Source organism: Zeus faber (genome assembly GCF_960531495.2).
Source record: "Zeus faber genome assembly, chromosome: 9".
Lineage (NCBI taxonomy): Eukaryota > Metazoa > Chordata > Actinopteri > Zeiformes > Zeidae > Zeus > Zeus faber.
In genome coordinates this window covers 13,129,448-13,154,447 of record NC_137197.1, presented here as the reverse complement: position 1 = coordinate 13,154,447, position 25,000 = coordinate 13,129,448, and the positions used below count along the sequence as shown (strand labels likewise).

General features: G+C 42.9%; 1 protein-coding gene across 1 annotated transcript in view; it reads left to right on the top strand.

The window, feature by feature from the left end:
* pdgfd (platelet derived growth factor d) overlaps positions 1-25,000 on the top strand; it is a 59,755-nt gene that overhangs the window by 9,605 nt on the left and 25,150 nt on the right. Inside the window, exons 2-3 of the mRNA XM_080006472.1 lie at positions 22,595-22,784; positions 24,893-25,000. The exon at positions 24,893-25,000 is cut by the window's right edge and continues 70 nt beyond it. Of these exons, the coding sequence (XP_079862598.1) occupies positions 22,595-22,784; positions 24,893-25,000 (298 nt within the window). The remainder of the gene's footprint in view (positions 1-22,594; positions 22,785-24,892) is intronic.

Sequence of the window (25,000 nt, the reverse complement as noted above, 5' to 3'; positions counted from 1 at the left end):
CAACAAAAAGTTGGATTTTATTGGGTGGTTTTGGTGTTTGGTTTTGGTGTTGGAAAAACTGCGGCAAGGTACAATCTCAGGGGTGCTGAAGTACCACAACACTCCATTTAACTGTTCTCCGTCTTTCGAATTGTGCTCCTCAAAGACAGCAGTTTTTATGTGTCTGTGAGGAAGGGAGTCGTTAAATGTACGCTGCTCAATCTTTTCATTGTTGTTTACGACTGAAAAAGAATCACGTAATGTGCCCCCAGCTTAAGCGTATGACATTAAATCTGGCGGTTTCTTTTGGCAGACTTCTTGTGTGTGTGTTTGTGTGTGTGTGTCCTGTGTGACTACCTTGAAAGTTACTACTTAAAATGATTTGATTTCAAGTAGTAATATGCATAATATGCATAATATTTATAATATTAGATTCATTTTTTAAACTGCGTCAACTGATGGGACTTATTTTATTGAAAATATTCAGGAAAAAAATATTATAAATCTACGATGCCTTCATGAATTCATTCTTTATGTAGCCTGCCTATCAATTGTTTTTAAGCTATATTAAGCAATAAACTCAGATAATGTTTGACCATAATCTTTCCCAATTGTCCGGGACACTGAAATCTTCCAGGATACGTGGACTGGCAGCAATTTTGGAAACTGAAAATAATGGAAACTCTGATACATATACAGTATATATACTGTATATATGCAGTATATATCTATGGTTAACATCTATGTAATAGATATACTTATATAAATAAGAATATAGAGAATGAGACTAAGATTATAGTATATTTTAATGAATAAAGATCACATTAAAAATGTATTATATTTATTTTTCGTGAAGTCCTTGAAAATGAAAAAATAGTGTTTAAAAAGTACTTGAAAGTCCTTGAATTTCATTTTGTAATGCCGGAATGAACCTTGCTGTGAGATTGTGTCTAAATGTGTGTTGGCGTGTGCGTGTGTGTGTCGGCGTGTGTGTGTGTGTGTGTGTGTGTGTGTGTGTGTGTGTGTGTGTGTGTGTGTGTGTGTGTGTGTGTGTGTGTGTGTGTGTGTGTGTGTGTGAATTGCTAGACAATGTCAGAAATGTTGCAACAAATAGAATGTAAATTTGGCACGATCTGGTCCATCCCAATTTCTGAATGTGCCAATGTTCTATATATGGCTCTTCATAAGGGTGTGTATTACCACACTATTATAGAACCTACTACTGTACAATATCATATATTATATATTATGGTATCATAAAATGAAGAAAAACGCAATTCATTCATCACAATCCTTTGTATGACAGTTAATCCTCAGCTCAAGTTTCACAACCGTGATGACCCTATTGGCAATGAAATAAGAAATATTACATTATCATCCATCAGTCTATTATATATAGTCTATATCACAGCACCAAACATTAAAGCGTTCCTCTCTCTGTCTTTCCCACTACTCCTCCTCTATCCACATTTGTTTTATTTTGCCATCATGAGCATCTGCTCTGGTTTTCTTTTCATCATAAACTCTCTTTTTCTTTTTTTTTTATCCGCACAGGGAACAGTGCAGAATGAGAGGTTTTCAGTGAGCGAGAGATGGAGAGAGGGAGGGAGAGAGAATGAATCAAGGTTGACGATGGTAAGAAGTAGAAAGAGAAGTGTGGACCGCAGAGGGAAGCAGTCAAAGAAAGAGAAAGCCACAGAAACATAGACAGAAGGGAGAGGGAGAGAGGGCAAAGAAAGGAAAAGTGGCGAGAAAGAGAGACAGAGAGAGAGAGAGAGAGAGAGAGAGAGAGAGAGAAGCGTGCTCTTGGTCTATAGAGCTTGCAGTGGGATAAGTGATCCCAGTGGTGATAGAAGGTCAGATACACAATGACAGTCAGAGCACTGCTTAACCCTGCTCACTTGACACACACACACACACACACACACACGCTCATACATACACACACTCATAGAGCCTTATGCATTCTCGTTCTGCCACTTGCTTTCTGTCATACACACACACACGCACACACACGCACACACACGCACACGCACACACACACACACACAATCTTATAGAGCCTTATGCACTCACATATTCTCTTTCTGCCTCTTGCTTTCTGTCATATTCACACACACACGCACACATGCACACATGCACACGCGCACACGCGCACACACGCACGCAATCAGACGTGCCAAGATCAAGATACAAGGACTGTTTGGTGACATGAGTCCATCAAAGCACACACACACACACACACACACACACACACACACACACACACACACACACACACACACACACACACACACACACACACACACACACACAAAAACACACACACAACAACATGGACACACTTACATGCTCCCCCTGCTGATGTGAGGCGGACCCAGAAGGCTGTCAAAACATCTGCTCGACATCACACACTGTGCGTATTTACATGAGTAAACACACACACACACACGCATTCGGTGTGTGAAACTTGAGCTGAGGATTAACTGTCATACAAAGGATTGTATGACCCTTATGAAGAGCCATATATAGAACATTGAAACATTCAGAAATTCGAATGGACCAAATCGTGCCAAATACACAACATTTCTGACATTCTCTAGAAATTCCCTTGACTTTGAGATGAACACATACTTATGGAAAGTAAGAATTTTGAAAAAATAACTGCTATCAGGTGATAATGTGATAATGGTGAAAGCTCTATCACACACAATCACCCGCCCCCCCCCCCCCCCCACACACACACACAGACACTTCACTGCACAGTAATGGTCTACACAGCCTTCAGATGTATCAGCCCAACACACACATACACACATACAGTACACACACACAGGCGCGCACGCACACACACACACACACACACATCTATAAATACCAACACACACCCACGCACAGTGCACACACAACGCAGATAATGACTACATGCATGTATATAGGATAAGCGTGAACAGAGCTTAAACGGCTGCTTTCCTCTTTCTTATTACATGAATATAATTAAGGAGCAGAAGCAGCGACGGAGGGAATAAAACAAAGTCTCACGTGTGGTCTCGCAAAGTCTCACCTTAAGTTTGTGCAAAAACTAATTATTTGTGATGCTGTGTGTAGGTGTATGTGTGTGTTTTGGTATATGTTAATGTGTGTGCTTGGTGCAGGGCTAATTGATTGTCCCTGTCAGCCTGCTGCGCAGCTGCAGTCGCTGTCAGCAGGAGCCAACTGCTGCTCTAACAAGCCACACACACACACACACACACACACACACACTAACTTATGCATACACACCTTAAACCCTACGTACTCGACAAGCTAACAGATGTATATACGCATATACAGTATGTATGCATACACTCACACTACACTACTTTTAATGGCAATTATTTGAGCAGATTGCGATCGTTTTGTGAAATAGTTTGATTGCAAAATTGTGTCTTTCCATGGAATTTAGCAGGATTTTTTTAACCAATGTCAGAAAATCATGATAAATAAATATGCATACCTAAATATGCCAATCAATGCACCTTGACACAGGTGTGTTGATTACTTATTGGTTTGTTTCTACTGTGTCAAGACACCCTGAGGAAGGCAGCATCCCCCTGTGCCAGGGGGCCTTCACGGTGCGTGCAGTCCAGTTTGGAGACCTACACCGGGCACACAAGGCAGAAACGCTGTCCGGAAAGGCAAAACCTTACTCTTTGTGGTTATAAAGGTTCCTCTTTCTCGCTCAGGTAGCTCATGTATTATAACACTATTATAAGCTTACAATATGAAAGTTGCATAAAATGAACAAAAATATTGATTAAATTGCTAATTGCAATTATTGATATGCCAATTGATGGTAAACAAATTTCCCATGATTGTGACAGTTATCGACCTACACACATGTTAAAAAAACATCATAATTGCCAGTTGTTAATGTTTTTTTTAAATGTATGAAATAATCTACCTTTCCTATAACGATACATGCATGGTTTAATGCTTAAACATCACACAATTCATTTTAAACCAAGCCGACAATACATCTCCCTGCAATAATCACGCTGTCCCTGAAGTGCACTATCTCAGCATCTCTAGTGTGACATATAACATACGGGGAGAATCACACTGATTTAACAAACTCATTTAAATTAAATGTATTTACAATGATACAATTATTTTAAATAATTTAATTCAATAAATGCTGTAGCCTCCGTTGACAGCAGAGCTGTGAGCGGCCGGCGCTGCACGGTGCGCACCGTACCGTATCTGTAACAGTCATCTCATGGCAATTCTGCCCATTTCCCATTCCGTCTCCATGCTCCAGGCTCTGACGGGACTTTACACGTTTTTTGGAATGTTTCTCCATGTGGGAGCTTCTCCATAAAGGAGGTGAATGTGTGAAGCTGCTGCGGAGCTTCAGTGAACCATGTGCCTAACCCCCCCCCCGCATTAAAAAATGTGAATTTATTTGAATATTAAAAATAATAACACATACAAATTGTGACCCACTGCATACTTCAGAAATTCAACATTCATTTTTTTCCCGCATAATATGAAAGTGTAGAATCAGAGCTACAAAGTCACCTGTGTGAATCAAACAAATATTTTGGAAGCCATGACTTATAAAGATGAAGCTTTTGAAAACAGAAGTTCTGACAAATCAGGCTTTAAAGTTTTTAGAAGCGTCTCCGGACTTTTGAAACACAAAATACCCATTTAGAAACACAATAAGTGCTTTTAATGGTTACATTTGGACATTTGGACATTGTACTCCTTCAATGAGTTAATGTTGAATGTGTTTCACTGAAATTATGTTTAAATCATTAATTTATGAAAATATTGGAAAATGTATAATTCAAATAAATCCTTTAATTTTAAGTATTTATTTTTAATTCTAAGGTCATGCTCACTATACTATAATGTCCCCTCTGTTATTCTGTAACTTATAAACATTCCCATTTCCTGCATTTATTGTTTAATAACAATGACAGTTTTAAGAAAGTGGCCCTTTTCAGCTCGCCAGAAAACGACAGTTCCCGGAATGCAGTTGGCGACATGAATTTGGGGTTCCAATGGGAATTGCTTTTTCATGGGAGCGTTTTTTTTGGTGATTTTGGCGATATAACTGAGAGTGTCTGCCACCCTCTTCTCATAATCCATAACAAGATGGAGGAGACGTTTTCGCGGAGAAGTGAAATGTCTTGGTTCTTGTTCTTATTTGTTGTTGTCACAAACATTGCTTGCGGAAGTGACGTCAGCTCTTCTTCTTCGCGTCCTTTGAGATGGCGTCAGCGCAACATTATTTTATTATTTGTGGTCATTAACGAGTCGATTCACTTCGTAACGTTATTTGATCAGAACGGCTTCACATTCTGACTTGACATAATATGGAATAAGGAAGGATAATCTTGATCTGCGTGTTTACATTAAAGGGAACCTTAAGAACAATGTGTGTCCAACAACTTGTTGCTGAGTACCTCACCTAATGTCGATGGAGCACATAAGCTCGACTTTTTAATATTCATCCAATATTTAGGAATCAAACTCAGATTCGAAAATACGTTGAGAGATGGAAAACAACTTGAGGAACATAAATCTGCTATAATCAAATTTTGCACTTAAAAAAGGAATTTACGATGTTTTTCACGCACGGCCAACAGTGAAGCGCTGCAAAATGCGGCGGGTTGTGACCTGGTGGGCCACAATTTGAATGGGACAATGGAGGGACATCTGCTGCCCAAATTGGTTTTAAGGTTCATTTTGACGAGGTGCAGTTCTTGAATGGAGTTCCTCCGTTAGAGTTCGACCAACCGACCAACCGACCAATGAAAAACCTGGTCATCAAAACGTCACACCCGTGTCCCAGCATGCCTGCTGTGCCTATTACACAGACAGCGTTTTGGCCCCGTTTCGGCTCTGTGACTACGTCCGCTGCCGGCTCAGAGGTGGATTAACAATGCCCCCCCATTCTGTGTTCGTACCTTTTACACAGAACGGCGAGGCGGAGTAAAGGAACAACATCCCCGCCTTGAACAGGCTGTGTAAAAGGGGCTTATGTAAAGAATAATAATAATAATAATATCCTAATAATAGTAACAATAATAGCCTGATAATTATTAATACAATAACTAGGCTGCTACTACTACTAATAATATGTATAATAATAATAATGCATCCAAACAGGTTTTTAGGTGAAGGTGAACATGCTCGTCTTCTTCTTCCGGAATCTCGACAGAGTCAACTGGAAATCAAACGGCCTAATCCCTTCAGGAAATGCTGAACTATTTTAGTTTTTTTATTTGTTTTATTTATTGATTTATTTATTTAACACTACCATACTTAAATATTATATTGTTTCACATTTGATATCTGAGAATGTTAAGAAAGGCTTTTTTAATTTAAGACCAGACGTTAACGCTGATTCGATTATTGGGTGACAATCGATCAAGTTTCCCGGCCCTAGACAGCTTTTAACATTACATTACATTACATTTAGCAGACGCTTTTATCCAAAGCGACTTACGATTCAAAAACGATTCAAACACCGACGGACGCAGCCATCAGGAGCAATTAGGGGTTAAGTGTCTTGCTCAAGGACACTACAGCATGCTAGCAGGAGGAGCCTGGGATCGAACCAGCAACCTTTAGATTACTAGATGACCAGCTCTACCTCTCAAACTACCATCCCCCACACACAACTATGTGTGTGGGTGAAACCACCATTCACATGCAAAGAGTTGGACGGATGTAGCCACACTGCAAGTCTGTGTTTGTTGCCGTGCGTATTTGTGTGTGTGAGTGTGTGTGTTTTCCATGGACTTTTGTGAAACGCAATTTCCAAAACTGCATATTGGCATGACTATGGAAAGGTGATTAGGCCTCTCACCTCGTTCAGAAGTGTTGGCTCTCAGCACTTCCCGTGACACCTGCCAACATCATTTGCATGCAAGTCAAAATGGAACTCCGTCCAACACACACACAGACCACACACACACACACACACACACACACACACACACACACACACACACACACACACACACACACACACACACACACACACACACACACACACACACACTCCCCTCCTTTATCATCCTATTTAACCATCTGCTGCCTCTCTCCATCTTCGCCCTCCATCCTCCTCCATCCTCCCATTTGACCCGCCATTACATCTATAGGCAGTGCTGCGCCCACACCCTTTCTGCTTCCACTTCCTCATTATTTGGAAAGATTGATCTTGTCGTCAGCTGTCCTAAATAATTAATGAAATAAATTGGTAAGTAAAGTAAAGAATAAAAATAGGAAAAAAAACATACAAGAAAAAAAAAATGGAGGAAGAAAAAAACGACCTGTTACCTTATAAAACCAAAAGAATCAAGCAAACACAGCGCAGAAGTTCAAGTTCAAGAGATTAGGTGACATTTCCACCTTAAAGTGAGCAGATTATCGCCCTGCAGCACCACTGTTCTTTAAAATCATGCAGGTCACTCATTAGTTTGTAAAACCTGAAATTCCCCGTGAGAGACTTTTCATCTGTGTGTGTTTGTGTGAGTGAATGAATGTGGTAATGTGTGGAAGTCTGGTTGTCCATGTGTGTTTTACTGTGTATTTGGTGGGGAGTGAGTGAGTGAGTGAGTGAGTGAGTGAGTGAGTGAGTGAGTGAGTGAGTGAGTGAGTGAGTGAGTGAGTGAGTGAGTGAGTGAGTGAGTGGCTATTGCTGCTTGCGCCTGTGGGGGCAGGCCCTTCTCTATTTTCATCATCACGGCGAGTGAACAAAAACTGTTTGGAGGCAGCTCTTTTCAGTTAACAAAGCCACACAACTAAAGGAAAGACCCGATCGAGAATTCTAACTGTTCTAACTGAGGAACTTCAAATGTTCTATAGCCTGTTTGGAGAAGCACCTGCCCTTTTGATGCCCTGTGAACCCAGTGCCCTTTTCATCAGGCGGGGTTTTTTTTTTGTGAGAATGAGCTTCGAGGTAGCGGATTCTTTGGGTAAGATATATTCATGAGGAACGTGTCCTCGGCCCACCCGTGATGGACGCACATCGGAGCGCTGATCACTGGCGTCCCGATGCGCACCATCGGGGCCGTGATCCGCGCTCCGCTGTGCAGCTCCCACCGCCCTGAGCGGCAAAATGCCTAGAGCAGGAGCCGGGGGTCCATGTGCCTTTTCACCAGTGGTTAGAGTCCACAACTCTGCGCGTGTGTGCGCGTGTGCGTGTGTGTGTGTGTGTGTGTGTGTTTAGATCTGTTGAACGGTTGGCCCTGGGTTTCAGAGACTCAAGGTGTCCTTTGTGCATGACCAACTATGGAGTTTACGGACTTGAGTGACTGAACTGGAGTCAGATTGCCGAGGTGTGTAAAGAAATTATTTGTGGATTTTTCATTACTTCATTTTTTTGGGGGGGAGGGGCTCCCGGAAACAGGGTTTTACGCGTACGCACATAGGTTAAAGCCTAGAACCAAAAGTATAAAAATATTATTTTGCCGCATCCCCCTGTGCCAGGGGGCCTTCACGGTGCGTGCAGTCCAGTTTGGAGACCTACACCGGGCACACAAGGCAGAAACGCTGTCCGGAAAGGCAAAACCAAAAAGCAAACGGGCAGAATGGATGACTGATCAGTGGCATCTTGGAAGCTCTCACATAGACAGCGTTCCTACAGCCCCCCCCAAATACACACACACACACACACACACACACACACACACACACAGTAGACAGCACACAGTCAAGGGAAGGTGATGCATGTCTTCACTGTTCTGCTGATGTTTGGACCATAATAGGTCCAAATAGTTTTTGTTTACTCGTCCAAATGTAAAAATAAACAAACAAATAAATTTAGGAAACACAAAATCACAAGGCCCCAAGCAATTCACTACCGATGCCGAATGGTAAAACTGCCAGGGGTGTAGTGCAGTAGCGACCGTGTTCACGGTGCTTAAGTGTGCGTTGCTTTCCAGGAAACCCATCCAGCCTTCGTTATGCGTATGTCAGCATCTCCAGCCAACACGCAGTCGGTCTAATCACAAGCCCAAGGGAACAGAGGCTGTTCCCCCAGCTGAAATATTCCGATAACGGAAACACATTGACATAACAGGGCTAATCAGATTCAACAGATCAAGCGCTTGATGCACATTCACGCTCACGTTCACACGACCGCGAAGACGTTGAGTTAGACGACTTGTTCATGTGAAATTCCAGCTCAAGACGGAGCAGCGAGCAGACGGCTCTGAAGTTCAGAGTGAGTGTAATGCAGTCTCCGCAGCGCTGGGGTTGTATTATCCTTCATTTTTATATGGGCTAATTCATGAGCTATAAAGCTTTAATGGGAATTGATTATGCATTCCGTTCCCGTCTCAGACCCTGGGAGCACAATGTCCTTTCTGTGCAAGACTGGCCACTAACTAGCCCCATGCCCCTCTCTTCATCTCTGTATTCATGACTGTGTGTTTGCGTGTCCGTGCGTGCGCGTGCGTGTGTGTGTGTGTGTGTGTGTGTATGTGTCTGTGTACGCTCGCATATCATGAATATGCATGTTTGCGTGCGTACTAGCCATGCCGGGGATTCTGTTCATTTGTTTCTGCGCGTGCATCCGTATGTGTCATGACTGCCAGAGCCGTTCAGCCGACGGGCCGGGCTCTGACCTGTCCACGGTGCTGACTCAGCCGGGGTCAGGCCCTGCTGCATTATTCAGCAAAGCCAGCCAAGGCACTACACCCAAGGACATCACTGCCAAGAAGTGAGCATGCTAAGTAGCCACCCACAGAACAGGGAGATTAAATCATGTTATCTTGAGCCAGGGTGAGAAATGTTTTAAGAGATTTTCATCAATTTCTTCCCAAGGTGGATGTGCATCATTACTTATAGAAGCATAAAATCAACACAATGGACAATTCAATTGGTAATTGCGAATATATTGTTTGCCTTTCAATGGCCAACTTTAACTTCCAATTCCATAATACTACTACACTTATATTTTCTGCATCTCAACTGTCTCTCACTCAAGTGAGGATTTCTAGCACTCCGCCAGGAAAATTACTTTAATAACAGGTTTTGACAGAGTTTTCCCTCCCTTTGCTTTTCTTCTCTGCTCGGCGGAGCACGGTTCACCCCGACTCTTTGTGCCTATTCGGCTAAATTGTCCCCATCAGCAAGGTGTTGAGTCACGGGTAGGCAAGGGCCACTTGTGCAAGTTAAGTGGATGCTAAAGCTGATCAAAGTCCCGAGAGGGCCGTGGAGACTTGCTGGAGAAGATGTGAGAGCCCAAAGAGGCTGAAAGAGCCACCAATATCTGACGTTATGGGTCTTTACCATCCACCGATGTCTGGTCTTTGGTTTTTCTTTTGAAATAAGCGATAAACGTGAGATAATGATGAGTTTGCAAAAAGTAAATGTACAACAAGGGAAGGTACCATCGCCAGTAATACACACACACACACACACACACACACACCACACGCACGCACACACACACACACACACACACACACACACACACACACACACACACACACACACACACATACACAAAATACCGAAACCAACACATGCACAAACACACTCTAATGCACATACACACGCACACCCCATTTAATGTCCTTGTTAATTTATGAGGCCTTAATCAGACATGCTCTTTGGTGTAAGCAGTGTTTGATCTAGTCGCTATCCAATGACTCTGTGAATATATTGTTGACTTTGTTTCTTCTTTTTACACTCGAATAGCTGTAGCCATGTACAGTATGCCTGTCTCGCTCTGTCTTTCTCTCCCTCTCTCTCCCTCTGTCATCATTTCTCCTGCTCCCTCTCTTTGATTCTGCTGCTGTATTCTATCCCTTGCTCTTCTTCCGCGTACTTTCTCACCCGTTTTCTTCTCAGGCCATGTCGACACTCATAAATACATAACTTTTCAGCGAAGTCAGGGGAACACGGAGTGTTTTGTCACGTGATCCAGGCTGTAGCCACATCATTTACTCAAACTCAAGATTTGTTGTTTGGGTCGTAGGTAGACATCTCGTCTTTCTGAATCTCTCTCTCCGTGACAATGTCTGTTTGGGGTCAGGCACTTCAATGATCGGAGACACTAAGTCGCAAGCTTGCTGAGCAGTGTTTTTGTCCTTTCTGTGGATGTTTGTCTAACCTCATTGCGTGCCACGGGTCAAGGTTTCGATGCCGCACACACACACACACACACACACACACGTACACACGCACACACACACACACACACACACACACACACACACACACACACACACACACACGCACACGCTACACACATAGGTATGCACTCACAACCAAACATATACAGAACTCAGGCATGCAAAAATAATTCTGTCATGCAGACCCAGCAAACATGTGCACACTTGATTACACACACACGCACGCACGCACGCACGCACGCACGCACGCACGCACGCACGCACGCACGCACGCACGCACGCACGCACGCACGCACGCACGCACGCACGCACGCACGCACACACACACACACACACACACACATACACATACACACATCTACCTAGACGCACGTTTATAGACAGTACACACCATGCTCTAACCCCCATATGATTAGAATATTGAGCTGTCTGCATACCCTGCAGTATTTTGGATTGTACGAAAATTTTCCTCACTCAGGGAGTCACTGTGGCAGGTGCGAGGTCATGATTTGCTCTACCACCCTGCAGATGAGTAGAGGAGTGTGGGAAGAAGCGAGCTAGAGAGAGAGAGCGAGAGGGAATGAGAGCAGAGTAAGAGATAGATAGGATACACATGTGAATGGGTGGGGTTGTGTGTTCGTAATGTTTGTATATTGTGATATCTAGGCAGTGGTTGTGTGTGTGTGTGTGTGTGTGTGTGTGTGTGTGTGTGTGTGTGTGTGTGTGTGTGTGTGTGTGTGTGTGTGTGTGTGTGTGTGTGTGTGTGTGTGTGTGTGTCTGTGTGTGTGTGTGCGTGTGTGTGTGTGTGTGTGTGCGTGATACTTTTTATCTCCCAATGGCTTTGATCAGATTGTGGAATGAAAGACCCATATGAAGGACATCTTGCTACAAAGCCCTGCCACTGACTTTCCACAGGAATCGGCTATTTTCTTAATCCACCTAGGAATGTTGAACAAAATTAATTTGCCCCGGCAGCCATGACAAGTACAGGAAATAAGCATTCTGAAGTCTAATACCCTGTTTTTGGACAGGTGTTGGTGGACGAGATAGAGAAGCTAGACCTAAAATCATTTTTTTGCCGTGGCCAGATAGCCATAAAACATTAAGTGAGAGGTGAAATATGTAAAGAGAGCAGCTACAGACTGAAATTGTGTTGTTTGTGCTGTGTTAGCGAACCACCTCCACCCTTCCACACAAACAGGAAAACACCGTTTAGAACTTAAGAATGAATAATCCATCCATTTGCGTCACAGTTTGATCAGAGGACGGGGCTTTTCGACCATTTCCTGCTCTGATGTGGCCTGATTACACACTGTTGGAGCCATTCATGTATTAATTACAGTCAAGGTAATTACTGCCAATAGCGTCATATTTTTGCCATTCTTCATGTTATAAAAGTTGATAATGTAATAACTTACCAATAATGTATGGACATTTCTGAACCAATAACGTAATTTGTTTTTGTGCATAATGTAATAAGTTATTACATTATTGGCTGATTATTACATTATTAGCTGGGTTACAAAAAAATCATGAAAATGTAATAACTGGAGCCGATAATGTGATAATATACTTGTTAAAATTTATTTAAGTTTTATTGATTGGCTATAAAGTGTCACACTTCCATGATACTTACCATTTCTGTTGCCACTTTCAAATAGTGCACGCGTACGCACGCACGCGCACGCACACACACACACACACACACACACACACACACACACACACACACACACACACACACACACACACACACTCTTACTCTCTCTAGGAATTATGACAATTTATTTGTTTGTGGTACTTATCTCCAGCCCTACCTTCTACTCCTTAACCATTTGAGTACCAAATCAAGCGCACGTTTGCAAACAAAGATGATTACAACAATCTTATGTTGTATAATATGAAACCAAATACCTCTATACCAGATGCTGTGTTCTGAAACAAAAGGAACACCACTTCTTTCCATGAAAAACATAATCTTCAATCAAGTATAATTAAATAACTTCTTCAACCGAACTGACATTATCACTTGTGTTCAACTTTCAACCTTTAATGCAAAATTCCAAATTGTAAAATATAGTATATGACATGACCTACAAAGATAACTTTGGTAACATATCTTTCAGTTTTATAATGATAATGAATGAATTACAGTCCCTTTTTAAAGAACTAAACATTGTCTTGACACTATAGGCTACTGTTCATTTAACAAAATGGAGCTAAGGCGCTGGAGGTAAAGTTCGATCTCAAATGAAAAGTAACTTCCACTCATTTGCAATTATAAAGAAGAACTCGAGAGAATCGAGAAACAAAACGAAATTATCTTCTGACCAAATGAAAAACAAACGAAAACAAAACACCAACAAAAAAAAAGGTTATTAAGTGAATTAAGTGAATAAATTAAGTGATATAATTATATTATTACATTATCGGCTCCGGTTATACACTTTTATGATTTAACCCAGCAAATAATGTGATAACCAGCCAATCATGTAATGAATGATTACAGTATGCGCCAAAAGTTATTACGTGATTGATTCAAAAATGTCATTAGATTACTGGTAAGTTATTACATTAAGAATAGAAAAAATATTATATCACTGGCAGTAATAACATTAACGGTAGTTATTACATCATTGGCTCCAGCACACCCTAAAAGCAGTTATATTTTTGATAGATCTTCTACCGTGTGCCACTGGGTGACCATAATGCACGTACTGTGCTGTTCTCTATAATTACATATGGGAGGCCCTCTATAATTCATGCACACACAGTGACCTCAGCATGTATGGATGGAGCTGAATGCCTCCATGAAGCGTCTAATGAACTGGACGGCTTCTCTTTCTTGCACATTTCCTCCTTCTCCCTCTTGGTCCCTCACCAGGCCATCCCTCCAATTTCACACTGCCTTCAAGAGAACATGCAGGCTCATGGTGCATGTGGGAATGTGATGTGAAGTAAATTGCTTTGCAAGAAGAAAAAAGTAGGACCACATCAAATATGTGAGAAGTGAAGCAAGGAGAGAATAGGAGAAGAGAGTAAATCATAGCATATATATATATATATATATATATATATACATAGATATACACTGTATATATATATACTGTATATATATATTGCTATTGAAGTTTAACAGAACTGCTTAAATCAAGGACTTAACAATGCTAGGGGGGTCGCAGAAGTTATCAGATAATTACAGGATGGTGGGAACAGGAGGAGGGGGAGAAAAAAGGAGGATGAGGAGGAGGAGGAGGGCCAAAACTGACCAAAGCTGACACCCCTCGGCATGCAGTGGCACCCCTGAGACGTGTGTGTGTGTGTGTTTGTGTTTGTGTGTGTATGTGTGTGTGTGTGTGTGTGTGTGTGTGTGTGTGTGTGTGTGTGTGTGTGTGTGTGTGTGTGTGTGTGTGCGTGTGTGCGTGTGTGTGTGTGCGTGTGCGTTTGCGTGTGAGTGTGTGCGTGTGCGCGTGTGAGACAGTGTTGGTCTTGTTTTACGCCTCCATGCACGTGTGAGCGTGACTTAGAATTGGTGGGGGAATATTTAAAGCTGATATGACATGAGAGTGCGGTAAAAACAGCAGAGCCAGCACGGCCTCGATAAGACACATGCATGCACATAATGTATTCTCTCTCTCTCTCTCTCTCTCTCTCTCGCTCTCTCGCTCTCGCTCGCTCTCTCTCTCATACACAAACTAATATACACATATACGAACACAGAATAATACTACAGTACAGAGACACTAAGGACACATACTCAGGGCTCCAGACTATGTTTTCCACTGGTAGCACTGGTGCTAGCAACTTTCTCAGTTAGTCGCACCGGCACATGATTTGGTTTCTTTTTTGTGCGATTTTTGTCCTTTTATTTAGCAAATTTAAATGGTTTGCCTCCCTCTAATCTGAAGATGATTAGAATTTTCTCTTTTTAATAATACAGCGGAAACACCACAAGTAGGAGGAGCATTCCAGTGGTCACACAGTATCAGAGTCCTACCTTTAGCAGAAGCAGTAGTGAGGCTCTTGATAAACTGGAAACTGACCTGTGCCTTATCGCATAACTACAGTACTTGACAAAGACACTTTGGTGTCATAGCATTGAAGAGGTGTTTCAAAGTTGTCTTGTAAAATGAATTAGCTCCGGAGTAAAAAAAAATTAAAATTAAAATTTGGGACCATAAAGTAAAAATATAACCATGTCTACAATGCGTTGCATACATTCTACAGTTTTTATGCTGCATTCATTTCAACTCGGAAAATCCTTCCTCCTATTTAGAATAGTGCAAAAGAATGACCATTTAAATTGGTAGTGTTAGAATCTTGTCTGGCACTACTCATTTGCAAAGAGGGCAAATTACTTTATTAACGTCCTTCGGCTTGCCAGTTGCTTCCAGTTTAGGACAAAATAATCCCATCTAGGGGATTTTGTCTTCTTTTCCACAACAAGCTGTTCCGTGGTTGCATTCGCTGAAAATCCTTGTTCCACCTGAGTGGCTCCGCCCCCCGCCGCGCTTGCCCCACACCCACCGACACAAATACTGTATATTGGCAATTACCAATTGTTGGGCTGACGGTGGCCAGAAGAAACATTTTTTGACATATTGCCCAACCCTCCTACGTACACATGCACTGATGATGAAAGAGCAGGCAGGGAGAGTGCAGGTAGGGAGAGACCGGCTGAGCCAGTGAGGAAGAAATATTACTACCTTCAACCACAATGGCTAACGCAATACCCATGCCTCAGGGGCACCAAAACAGCCTAATGATCATGCACTCGCACGAGTGCAACCACGTGAAATTTTGACTCGCACACTCTCAAAAAATGGTCACATATCTGGAGCCCTGCATACTGTATATAGGGGGTGTTTTTCTTACCATCCACGGCCATGATTGCACATATAAGAGCAAAGGCACACACACGCACTCACGCACGCACACACGCACGCACGCACGCACACACGCACACACACACACACACACACACACACACACACACACACACACACACACACACACACACACACACACACACACACACACACACACACACAGATCCAGACAAGCCCACAGCTTACAGGGAAGTAACAAGTCTCTGGCTTTTTTCCCTTGTTTGGAATAAAAATATTGGGAGATAAAGTTCCACTCAAGTTTGCAACAAATGAGCACACATACATACACACACACACACACACACACACACACACACACCCTGACACACGTATACACGACACTGTTATGCATACACAACAGGCTGCTCCACTTGGTCGATATAAGCAGACACACAATGCACACAAACACAGAACAACATGGAGTGGTACTTACACTGACTGTTACACACACAGTGTTTAGTGGCAGTTCCACTGCTAATGGGCAGTGTTCTACATTCCATCTCCAAACACAGATGAGTAAACAGCTCGGCAGACCACTGGGGATAACGGGGGCAGGAACCGCATCTGTCAGACTGGGAGATATGTAATTAAAAATATGAACCCGTAACTTTACTTAAAACTGAGAAAAAAATCTCTTCTGTAAATTAATTCTTACTCAACCAAACATCTGCTCTTACTTCTATCTTTTTTTTTTTAATGCCCAGAATCTTTCTCAGAATCTAAATGAACGCCCTTGAATCCACACACCAGCCCCGGTTATTTTGTTTAACGCAAACTGTCTTTACATTGAGCCGAGTCCCTCCTGCACACACGCACTTCGTGTAAACGCCAATCACCGGGAAGAAGAAGAGGAACAGCGCGGGGCGGCGTCTCCTCTGGTGGATTCTCCCTCGGTTAAAAGTGAATGCATTATCTCCATCCTGTTAGCTGGCACAGCGGCTTATGAGAATTCATTTGGAGGAGATGAAAGTCGGCCAGGATGTTGTTAGGCTGGGGACAGAGCGACGGGGAAGCAGGGTTTGTCTTGTTATAGGTAACGTCCTGCGGGAATGTGTCTCCGAGAGTGAACGCATCACAAGCAGACTGCCACTCACAGGGAAAGAACAAGGGGCCAGATAAACTTCATTCCGCCAAATTGAGACGTGAATTCACAAGACCCACACCGTGCGAATATACAGGTTCAATACCGGGGGGAAGGTTATTGCGGGGCTCCGGTGCACTTTCCTGGTTCATATGAATGGGCTTTCATCCCTGGCAGACTATAATTAGGAGAGAAAGTTAAAGTTGACACACACCTACTCTCCGTCTTCTTCGCTTCCTTACATTCTCCAGCACGCTATGGACTTTTTGTGCCTCTTAAGGCAGGCTGGCTGCTGCGTCGTGAGGGTGTGATTGGCACTCGGATCAGAAATAGAACTCAGCGTCATCGAGAACATCACACCCTCAGCGCTGAAGGTGGAAGAATCAGGTTTAATTTAATTAAGGTGAACGCACACACACACACATTCATTTATCTCATGCATTTCAAAAACACAGCGGTGGGTGTTATAGCAAGAACTTAATTAGTAAGTCGCACATACGTCGTCATTTATGGGTAAAAAAAAAAACCCCACAGTCATGCAACGTCATTGTTGAATCGTCAGATAGCGGGCTCATCATGTGGCAGCAGACATCGTGTCTCAATGTGTGTGTATGTCAGAGATGGCGCCTTTGTGTTTGTCTGAAACCATCAGCATGACTCACTCGTTGTTTCATATTATCGGCGCTGAAATCATCACATGCTGAGATTGATAAAAACCAATTAAACTTTCTGTGAAGTTTCAAGTTAACATTGAGCCAATACGAGTAACTATGAGGCATAATGTACGGACGGGGAGACTTGATCTTGAGGCAATCCTTATGTGAGAATAGGTTAAATACTATGAGCACAGTGTAGCACCATGGATTTTAGGCTTCAAGGAAATGAAAATGAAATCCATGCCTACATTTTGCCTAACTACACTAAGGTTTATATCCTTACATTTAGAGTCAAACATGCACTCAAGGCCTCAAGTGTAATTTTCTCTAGATGGAATTAAAATCCTGTATCTCATCACTGAGTCATTAATTTTCAGCCGTGTCATTTAGGTCAGAGGTACATTGAGGGGAGCAGCCATGGGGATATTGGGGAGGTACAACTCCCTCCTCCATGCTCCCGCAGGAAGGGAGGTGGAGGTCATGCTGAACACATTAGCATATTCACTTGTTTGATAGTTTCCCCTTTCTCTGGAGCGCTTTCACTTTGAGGGACATGAGATCCCATGTAGCCGTGCACTCGCAGGCATGCTCTGCTAAGGCAGTGGACACTGCACACATATGTTATGCACAAATGAAAATGTGGACAAGAAAATGCACCAAAAAAATTAAAATTGGCATCCCGTCCACAATCCACATTTAATTCTTTATGTGCAAATTCTTTAAAAATAAGTCAAGAAATCCACGGTCAAAAAGTTGTTTTCGGTTCAAAAGCTGCGCAGCACATTGACTGTTCTGCCCTGTGTTTATTTCTAAGTCCAACCCCCCCGAAAACACTCCCACTGCGCTCTGCTTTCCACCCGCCTTCGAGTTGAATGCCAGGGTCAGGTACACTCTTGTTTTAAGGCACCGTCTGCTTCCCTTTTAGCGTCGCTGTAGTTTTAATCTATACAGTACAACTCGGCAAAAAACATTTTCGCTTTTGTTGCGCCTCTAAAATGAATCAGTTATGCCCATAGAACACCATAGAACTGCCCAAAACAACCAAACACCTCAAACACTTAATTGGGAATAAACTTTTATCAACAGACTGACTTTGTGGTATTGTGAATATTTAAATTTGCTATCTAATGGATGGTATATTGTTCTTAACCGTATGCATTTTAGAGATTCCCTTCAGACGTATTTGAATCTCTTTAACATATTTAATAATTATGTATTCAATATCTCTACACCGTTACCCTAATATAGAATGTATCTATGAACATTCAAATTGCAAATGCCCCTATACAATAACATCATATTTTGCCAGCAACTCTCCTGGTCAAGAAATACTGAAAATTACTTATGCACAACAGAACCATTAAATGAATCAGGTACAAGGTATAAAATGTATAAAAAGTACATCCTACTACCGCTCCCCCTTTATTCTAAAAAATAACTAGGAACTTATTTTTGCAAAATAGATTGGAAACATCCCTTACTGCCGAGGAGGGCAACAGGAGAAATATCAAGTCACTGTAATGTTCGAATAACATAAGGCAAGTTCAGAATAGACGGATGTGCATTACATGCATGATTACATGTACATTCATAAATGATGACGCAACACATACAAGTAAATACATTACAATGTGAAAACGTGCACGTTCAGTTCTTTCACTCACACAAACACCAACTATAGAAGAGCGCTGCTGCAAGCTTTAGCAGACACGTGCACACAAACACTCATGGACACATATCGAATGCACACACACTCCTCACACGCACGCACGCACGCACGCACGCACGCACGCACGCACACACGCACACACACACACACAAACACACACACACACACACACACACACACACACACCATGAGGTCTGCTCCCCAGTGACCCTTAGTGGGTGAACGTTCCTGACACATAAGCACTTTTACGAATGGATAGACCCACGCAGTCAGGCTTTTGATCAACGGTGTGGAAGAATTTCATCACACACACACACACACACACACACACACACACACACACACACAATGAACACTGAAGCATATACCTCCCCTTTCTTGGCAGATAGTAATTTACATTTTTGACCATTCAGGTGCCAAGCTGTTAGTCACAATTAGCAGTCATTCCAAGTATTGAGTGCCAAGGCATTGATGAGAGGGAATCATAGAGTATAGCAAGAAAGAAAGAAAGAAAGAAAGAAAGAAAGAAGGATGGCTGAATATAAAAGGTAGACATAAAATGATGGAATGAGATTGTGGGAGAAAGAGTAGAGGGCGAGAGAGGGGGATGAAGTGATGAAGGTGAAGGAACAGGCCAAAGCTTAATCATCATCTCCCAGGGGTGTGGGATGCAGCACCTTCATTATGCATGCAGCTCCCTGCCAAAAAAACAAAACCAAAAAACACACACTCCTCAGAAAATACAGCGCTGTCAGCCCACTGCAGCATCCAGAGTGCAGAGGTTCCCCTTGTCCGCTTCCTATCATTGTGACGACTGACCGCACAAGGATTAGTAACAAATATCACATCAGGACGTTTTATTATCCTTCATTTAAAAAAGTTGAAAAATAAAAGTGCATTAGTCACTTTCTTTATAGATGGGTAATGGTCCATCAACCAATATGTTGCATTATCTTATTTTGACTTCATATTAACAATGAAATAATGCAAAATGGAAAGCAAAGTGAAATTAAATAAGGCAATAATGGTTGCTTATCTTATCTATCTGATTGACGATAATGAAACCATCACTGAAATTGCTAAAAATGGCCCAAACACCTTTAAAGTGCAAACCCTAGTTTGGTAAAAAAAAAAATGTAGTTCAGTATATCTTTATATATGTACATTTTTATGTAAAACAAATGGCCTGCCCTCATCATGGAAAACAGCTGTGAACTGATAGACTATTTGATCACACTTCTAGGACTACATGGGTGCTACAACGGGGCTAGGGTTGTGTCAAGGGTGTTTCCAATTTAAATGCTTGTTGCACAAAATGGTGTAAACATCCTCCAAATGTTTATATGTAGTCGAGGGGAAAGCACAGCGTGCGCATGCTTCAACTGGTTAATAGCTAATTTTGTGAAGTGTCAGGTGTGCTGGTGAGCGTGTGTGTGTGTGTGTGTGTGTGTGTGTGTGTGTGTGTGTGTGTGTGTGTGTGTGTGTGTGTGTGTGTTTCCTCATTCCAATTAAACAACTCAAATGAAAACATTTGCACTGAGGGCTTCCCTATTAACCTTTCCTCCGCCGCTCTCTCGTTCCTTCAGCAGTTTCCATACTGGTTGGCGGAGGAGTTTTGCGATGGGAGTAAGTGCTGGCGTGACCTTTAGCCGCTACTGCTCCACCGGCCGGTGTGTGTGTGTGTGTGTGTGAGCTTGTCTGACATTTTCACGGCGGCCCAAACAAAAGGACTCGCTGCCACACACACACACACACACACACACACACACACACACACACACACACACACACACACACACACATACTGGCAGTTTGACGAACGTGGTGCTACACATTTGCCAAACGGCCTACAGCGGGGTGTAGCTTGGGCTGCAGATATGTATGTATCAAGCGTTGCTGCCCTGGTAATTACTTTAAGTTCTGTTGAAGATGGAAGTTTATTCCTCTGTAGTAGCAAATACTCACACACACATACACACACAAACACATGTTGTGCATAGCCCCAAGTCTCCCAAATTGGTAGGATCAAAGCCTAGTTTAAAGAGTCTTGTGAGTGTGTCGTCATTCCCACCCTCTATGAGTATGAGTAATGTGTGTGTGTTGTGTTTATTTAGTGTGACATTTATGCACATATTTATTTAGCTGGTTCACCCCTTTGCTGTCTATCGGTTTCTCCTTCTTTGGTCTCTTTTTGAGCCCATTCATTGAACTCTGTGAAAAATAATATAGCATGCAAAACAAATACAGTGGAGCGTGTACATATTTAAATGCCAAGTGGGGAGTTATCCAGTAATTATATCTAGATTATATCATGTTAATGCGAGGCGTAAAGGAGGCTAAAACGTGTGGCGTCGTGTGATGTCGTGCTGTGCGCGTTTCGATCATTTCAACGCGACTTTTGTGACCCGTCCAGACTTGACCTCTAGAATGCGTTCTCTGTGGCCAGAGAGCGGTCACATTTTGCTTTCTCGTAAGTTGCTCTGGATAATTTCTGGCAAAATAGCACTGGATGCAAGGGAAGCAAGAGAAGCCCCTCTGTTTTGTTTTTTTTTTGTCTAAAATGTCAGGTAGTGGTAGGACCAGATGCACCAGACACGCTGTTGTACTCCTGCATTATGTTCAGTGCAGTCACTCAGCTCGTAGATAAGTAACTGAGTGCAAGTGAAAAAATACTTTTGAGCATGTATATTGATGATCCCACCGCAACGACCATCTGTTGTAAATTGCCAATTTTCCTGGATTATTTTGTGGCTTTTTTTTGTTTATTTTAAGGTTTATTGCTTGTTGTCAAGTTTGTTGCCATTATTTATTGTATTTTTTATGTGTATTGCACATTGCCAATTATTTTGCTAATTCTTAGGCATATACAATTTCTTAGTGCATGTTTCCATTTTCATCTTTCTTTTTTTATTGTTATTACTTGTTATTATTACCTGTGACACTGCAATTTCCCTCCAGGGATGAATAAAGTATCTATCAATCCATCTATCTGCCTATCTGTCTATCTATCTATCCATCTATCATCTATCTATCTATCTACCTGTCTGTCAGTCTGTCTCTCTGTCTGTCCGTCTATCTATCCATCTCTATCTCTGTCTCTCTTGTGAATGATGTACTTTTACAGACTATCTCGCTGATTAGCAATAACCACTAATAAACCGCAACTGGCCCCACCACAGACTTGTACCGCCGGGAGGAGAACATCACAGTGACGGAGGTGGGCGGGGCCGTCTTCAGCCCGCGCTACCCTAACTCCTACCCTCGCAACCTGCTGTTGTCATGGAGACTGATGTCGCCACCTCGCACCCGCATCCACCTGGAGTTCGACGTCAGCTTCGGCCTGGAGGAGCCCGAAATCGGCGTCTGCAGGTAAGGGCGGGGGGCGGTGCACAGAGGTGTAAGAGAGAGGGGAGAAGAGAGATGGATGGAACGTATAGGGTAGGAAGAAAGTAGACCATGAGGAAAGAGAGAGGTGCTGAGGGAAGAGGAGAGAAGGGAGGCAGGTGACAAAACGAGAGTGACAAGGAAAATAAGAGAGAGAGACAGAATGAGGTGTGCGAGCGTAAGAGGAAACGGGACGACTTGGAGTGACGGAGAAGAAAAAAGTTGCACGAGTTGTCAGGTGAAAGATATGTTTTTTATCCACGAATCACACGCACATCTTGTCAGAAAAAAAAGAGGAGGTCGGCGGGAAAAAACAACTGGACAGGGAGATGAAGTATGCAGAGACTCCGGCCGAGACGAGGCGAAGCAACGGGGCGAGCGGAGCGATGCTGCAGGGAGGGGAACAGAGAGATGGAGTTTTGCTCATTCCGTGGCAGGAAGCCCAAAGAGTTTGTCCTTGAGGGAGAGAGAGACTTTTTAAATCCCTGTTTGCAACTCAGCCATCTTTGTAAGCACTTTGCAACAAAAGACAGGGGCAGCAGAACAGAGGGAGTGTGGGAGGAGTAAGAGAGGCATGGGGAGAGTTGCAAAAAAAGAAGGGCAGGATTTTACACAGTGTGTGTATGTGTCTCTCTCTCTCTAATAGATGAACCCACAAATTGACTTGCTCATCGATTCCGATAGCGTTTACTCGTCGTCATGCCAACAAACATTTCCCACAGACTTCTTCGCTTCTCGGGTGTTTTGCATGGCGGCCTTGTCTTAAGGGACACATTCCTACGATGGATTTAGCCCAAATGTTGAATTCCTGCAACACCCCGAGTAGCTCATCACACGTTCCGCGACGCCTCGTCCCTCCGCCTTCTCGGTCAGCCGCGGTTCAGCAAAGCTTTTTGCCCAATGTGAAAGACTGGGACAATGAAATGTTTTGAGCTCGGGGATCGCTCCGTGGGGATCACAGCGGAGAACCCCCACGCTCCCCGCCCGGCTCCAACATCGCCCCGAGCCGGTCCCCGAACCGGAGCGGTGTCTCTGCTCCCAGAGAGCTGCCGCCAAAGAAACGGCACGCCCACGGAGCGGCGCGCCGGCAGCATAGATACTTCACGCCGCTTCTACTGTAGAGCTGGGTCGTTCAAGAACGATCCGATTCTTTTGAACCGCGCAAAAATCCTTTTTTTTTTTCCAAGTTTTACAGATTTATGTCGTCGTTTGTTCAGGTTGCTCTCGCCTCTACTGTTTCGTTCCCAATCACACTGGAACCATGACACGCCCCTGTTTCTGACATGTTAGCGACGTCGAACATAACATGCCAGAAATTGTTATTTTGCCTGGGTTAACCCGCTAATTTTGGTGTAAAAACAGGATAATAGAAACTAAGTAAAATAACCAGAGGGAAACGTGTCCCCTGTTTACAATATGTATAACAGAATTGAAGCAGAAAATAAGGTTTAACTCAGTCCGACGGGTAACTCATGATGCCAAAAAATGTTTGTGCTGGGTTCTTGCACACACCATCACAGAAACTCAAAACATTTATCTTTTAGTTTGCTTCTTGTTGTCAACAATAGACATGTATTTTTGTAAAACAGTTCTGTTTCACAGCGAGCGTGTGTCTTCACTCATACTGGCGCTGGATATTGATCTGATTTCTGGCCAAAGCAGGTACTGAGGACTGGAAAATGTTCTAATACAGAGAGCGGTGTAAGACATGCCGGTTACTCAAGGGAAGATCCTTGATTTCCTGCTTGTTTTGACAGACAGAAGCATGTTACGACGGCTTTCATGGAGAAAGGTGATTAATATGTCAATCATTATCTTCTAATAACTCCAAACCAAGTGTATAAAATACACTGTTGAGTAAGATAAATGGATAAGAAGGTTTTCAGTCACGGCGGGTAACCACAGTTTAGGAAAAATATCAGTGGTGATGCGTCGAAAAAGAACAGGCCTCACCTGAGAACAATCGCACCGTGTAAAGCATTATCTCAGAAGGTGGTGCAATTTTCGACTGTTTTACCCTTCTGTTTCCTCCCATCCAAGCCAACGCCTCCCACTCGTCATCCCACTCTTGTTTCGGATGACCCTCTCTGCAGGTATGACTTTGTGGAAGTGGAGGACCAATCAGAGACCAGCACTATCATTTGGGGTCGTTGGTGCGGGCAGAAGGCGCCGCCCAGCCTCAACTCCAAGACCAACATGCT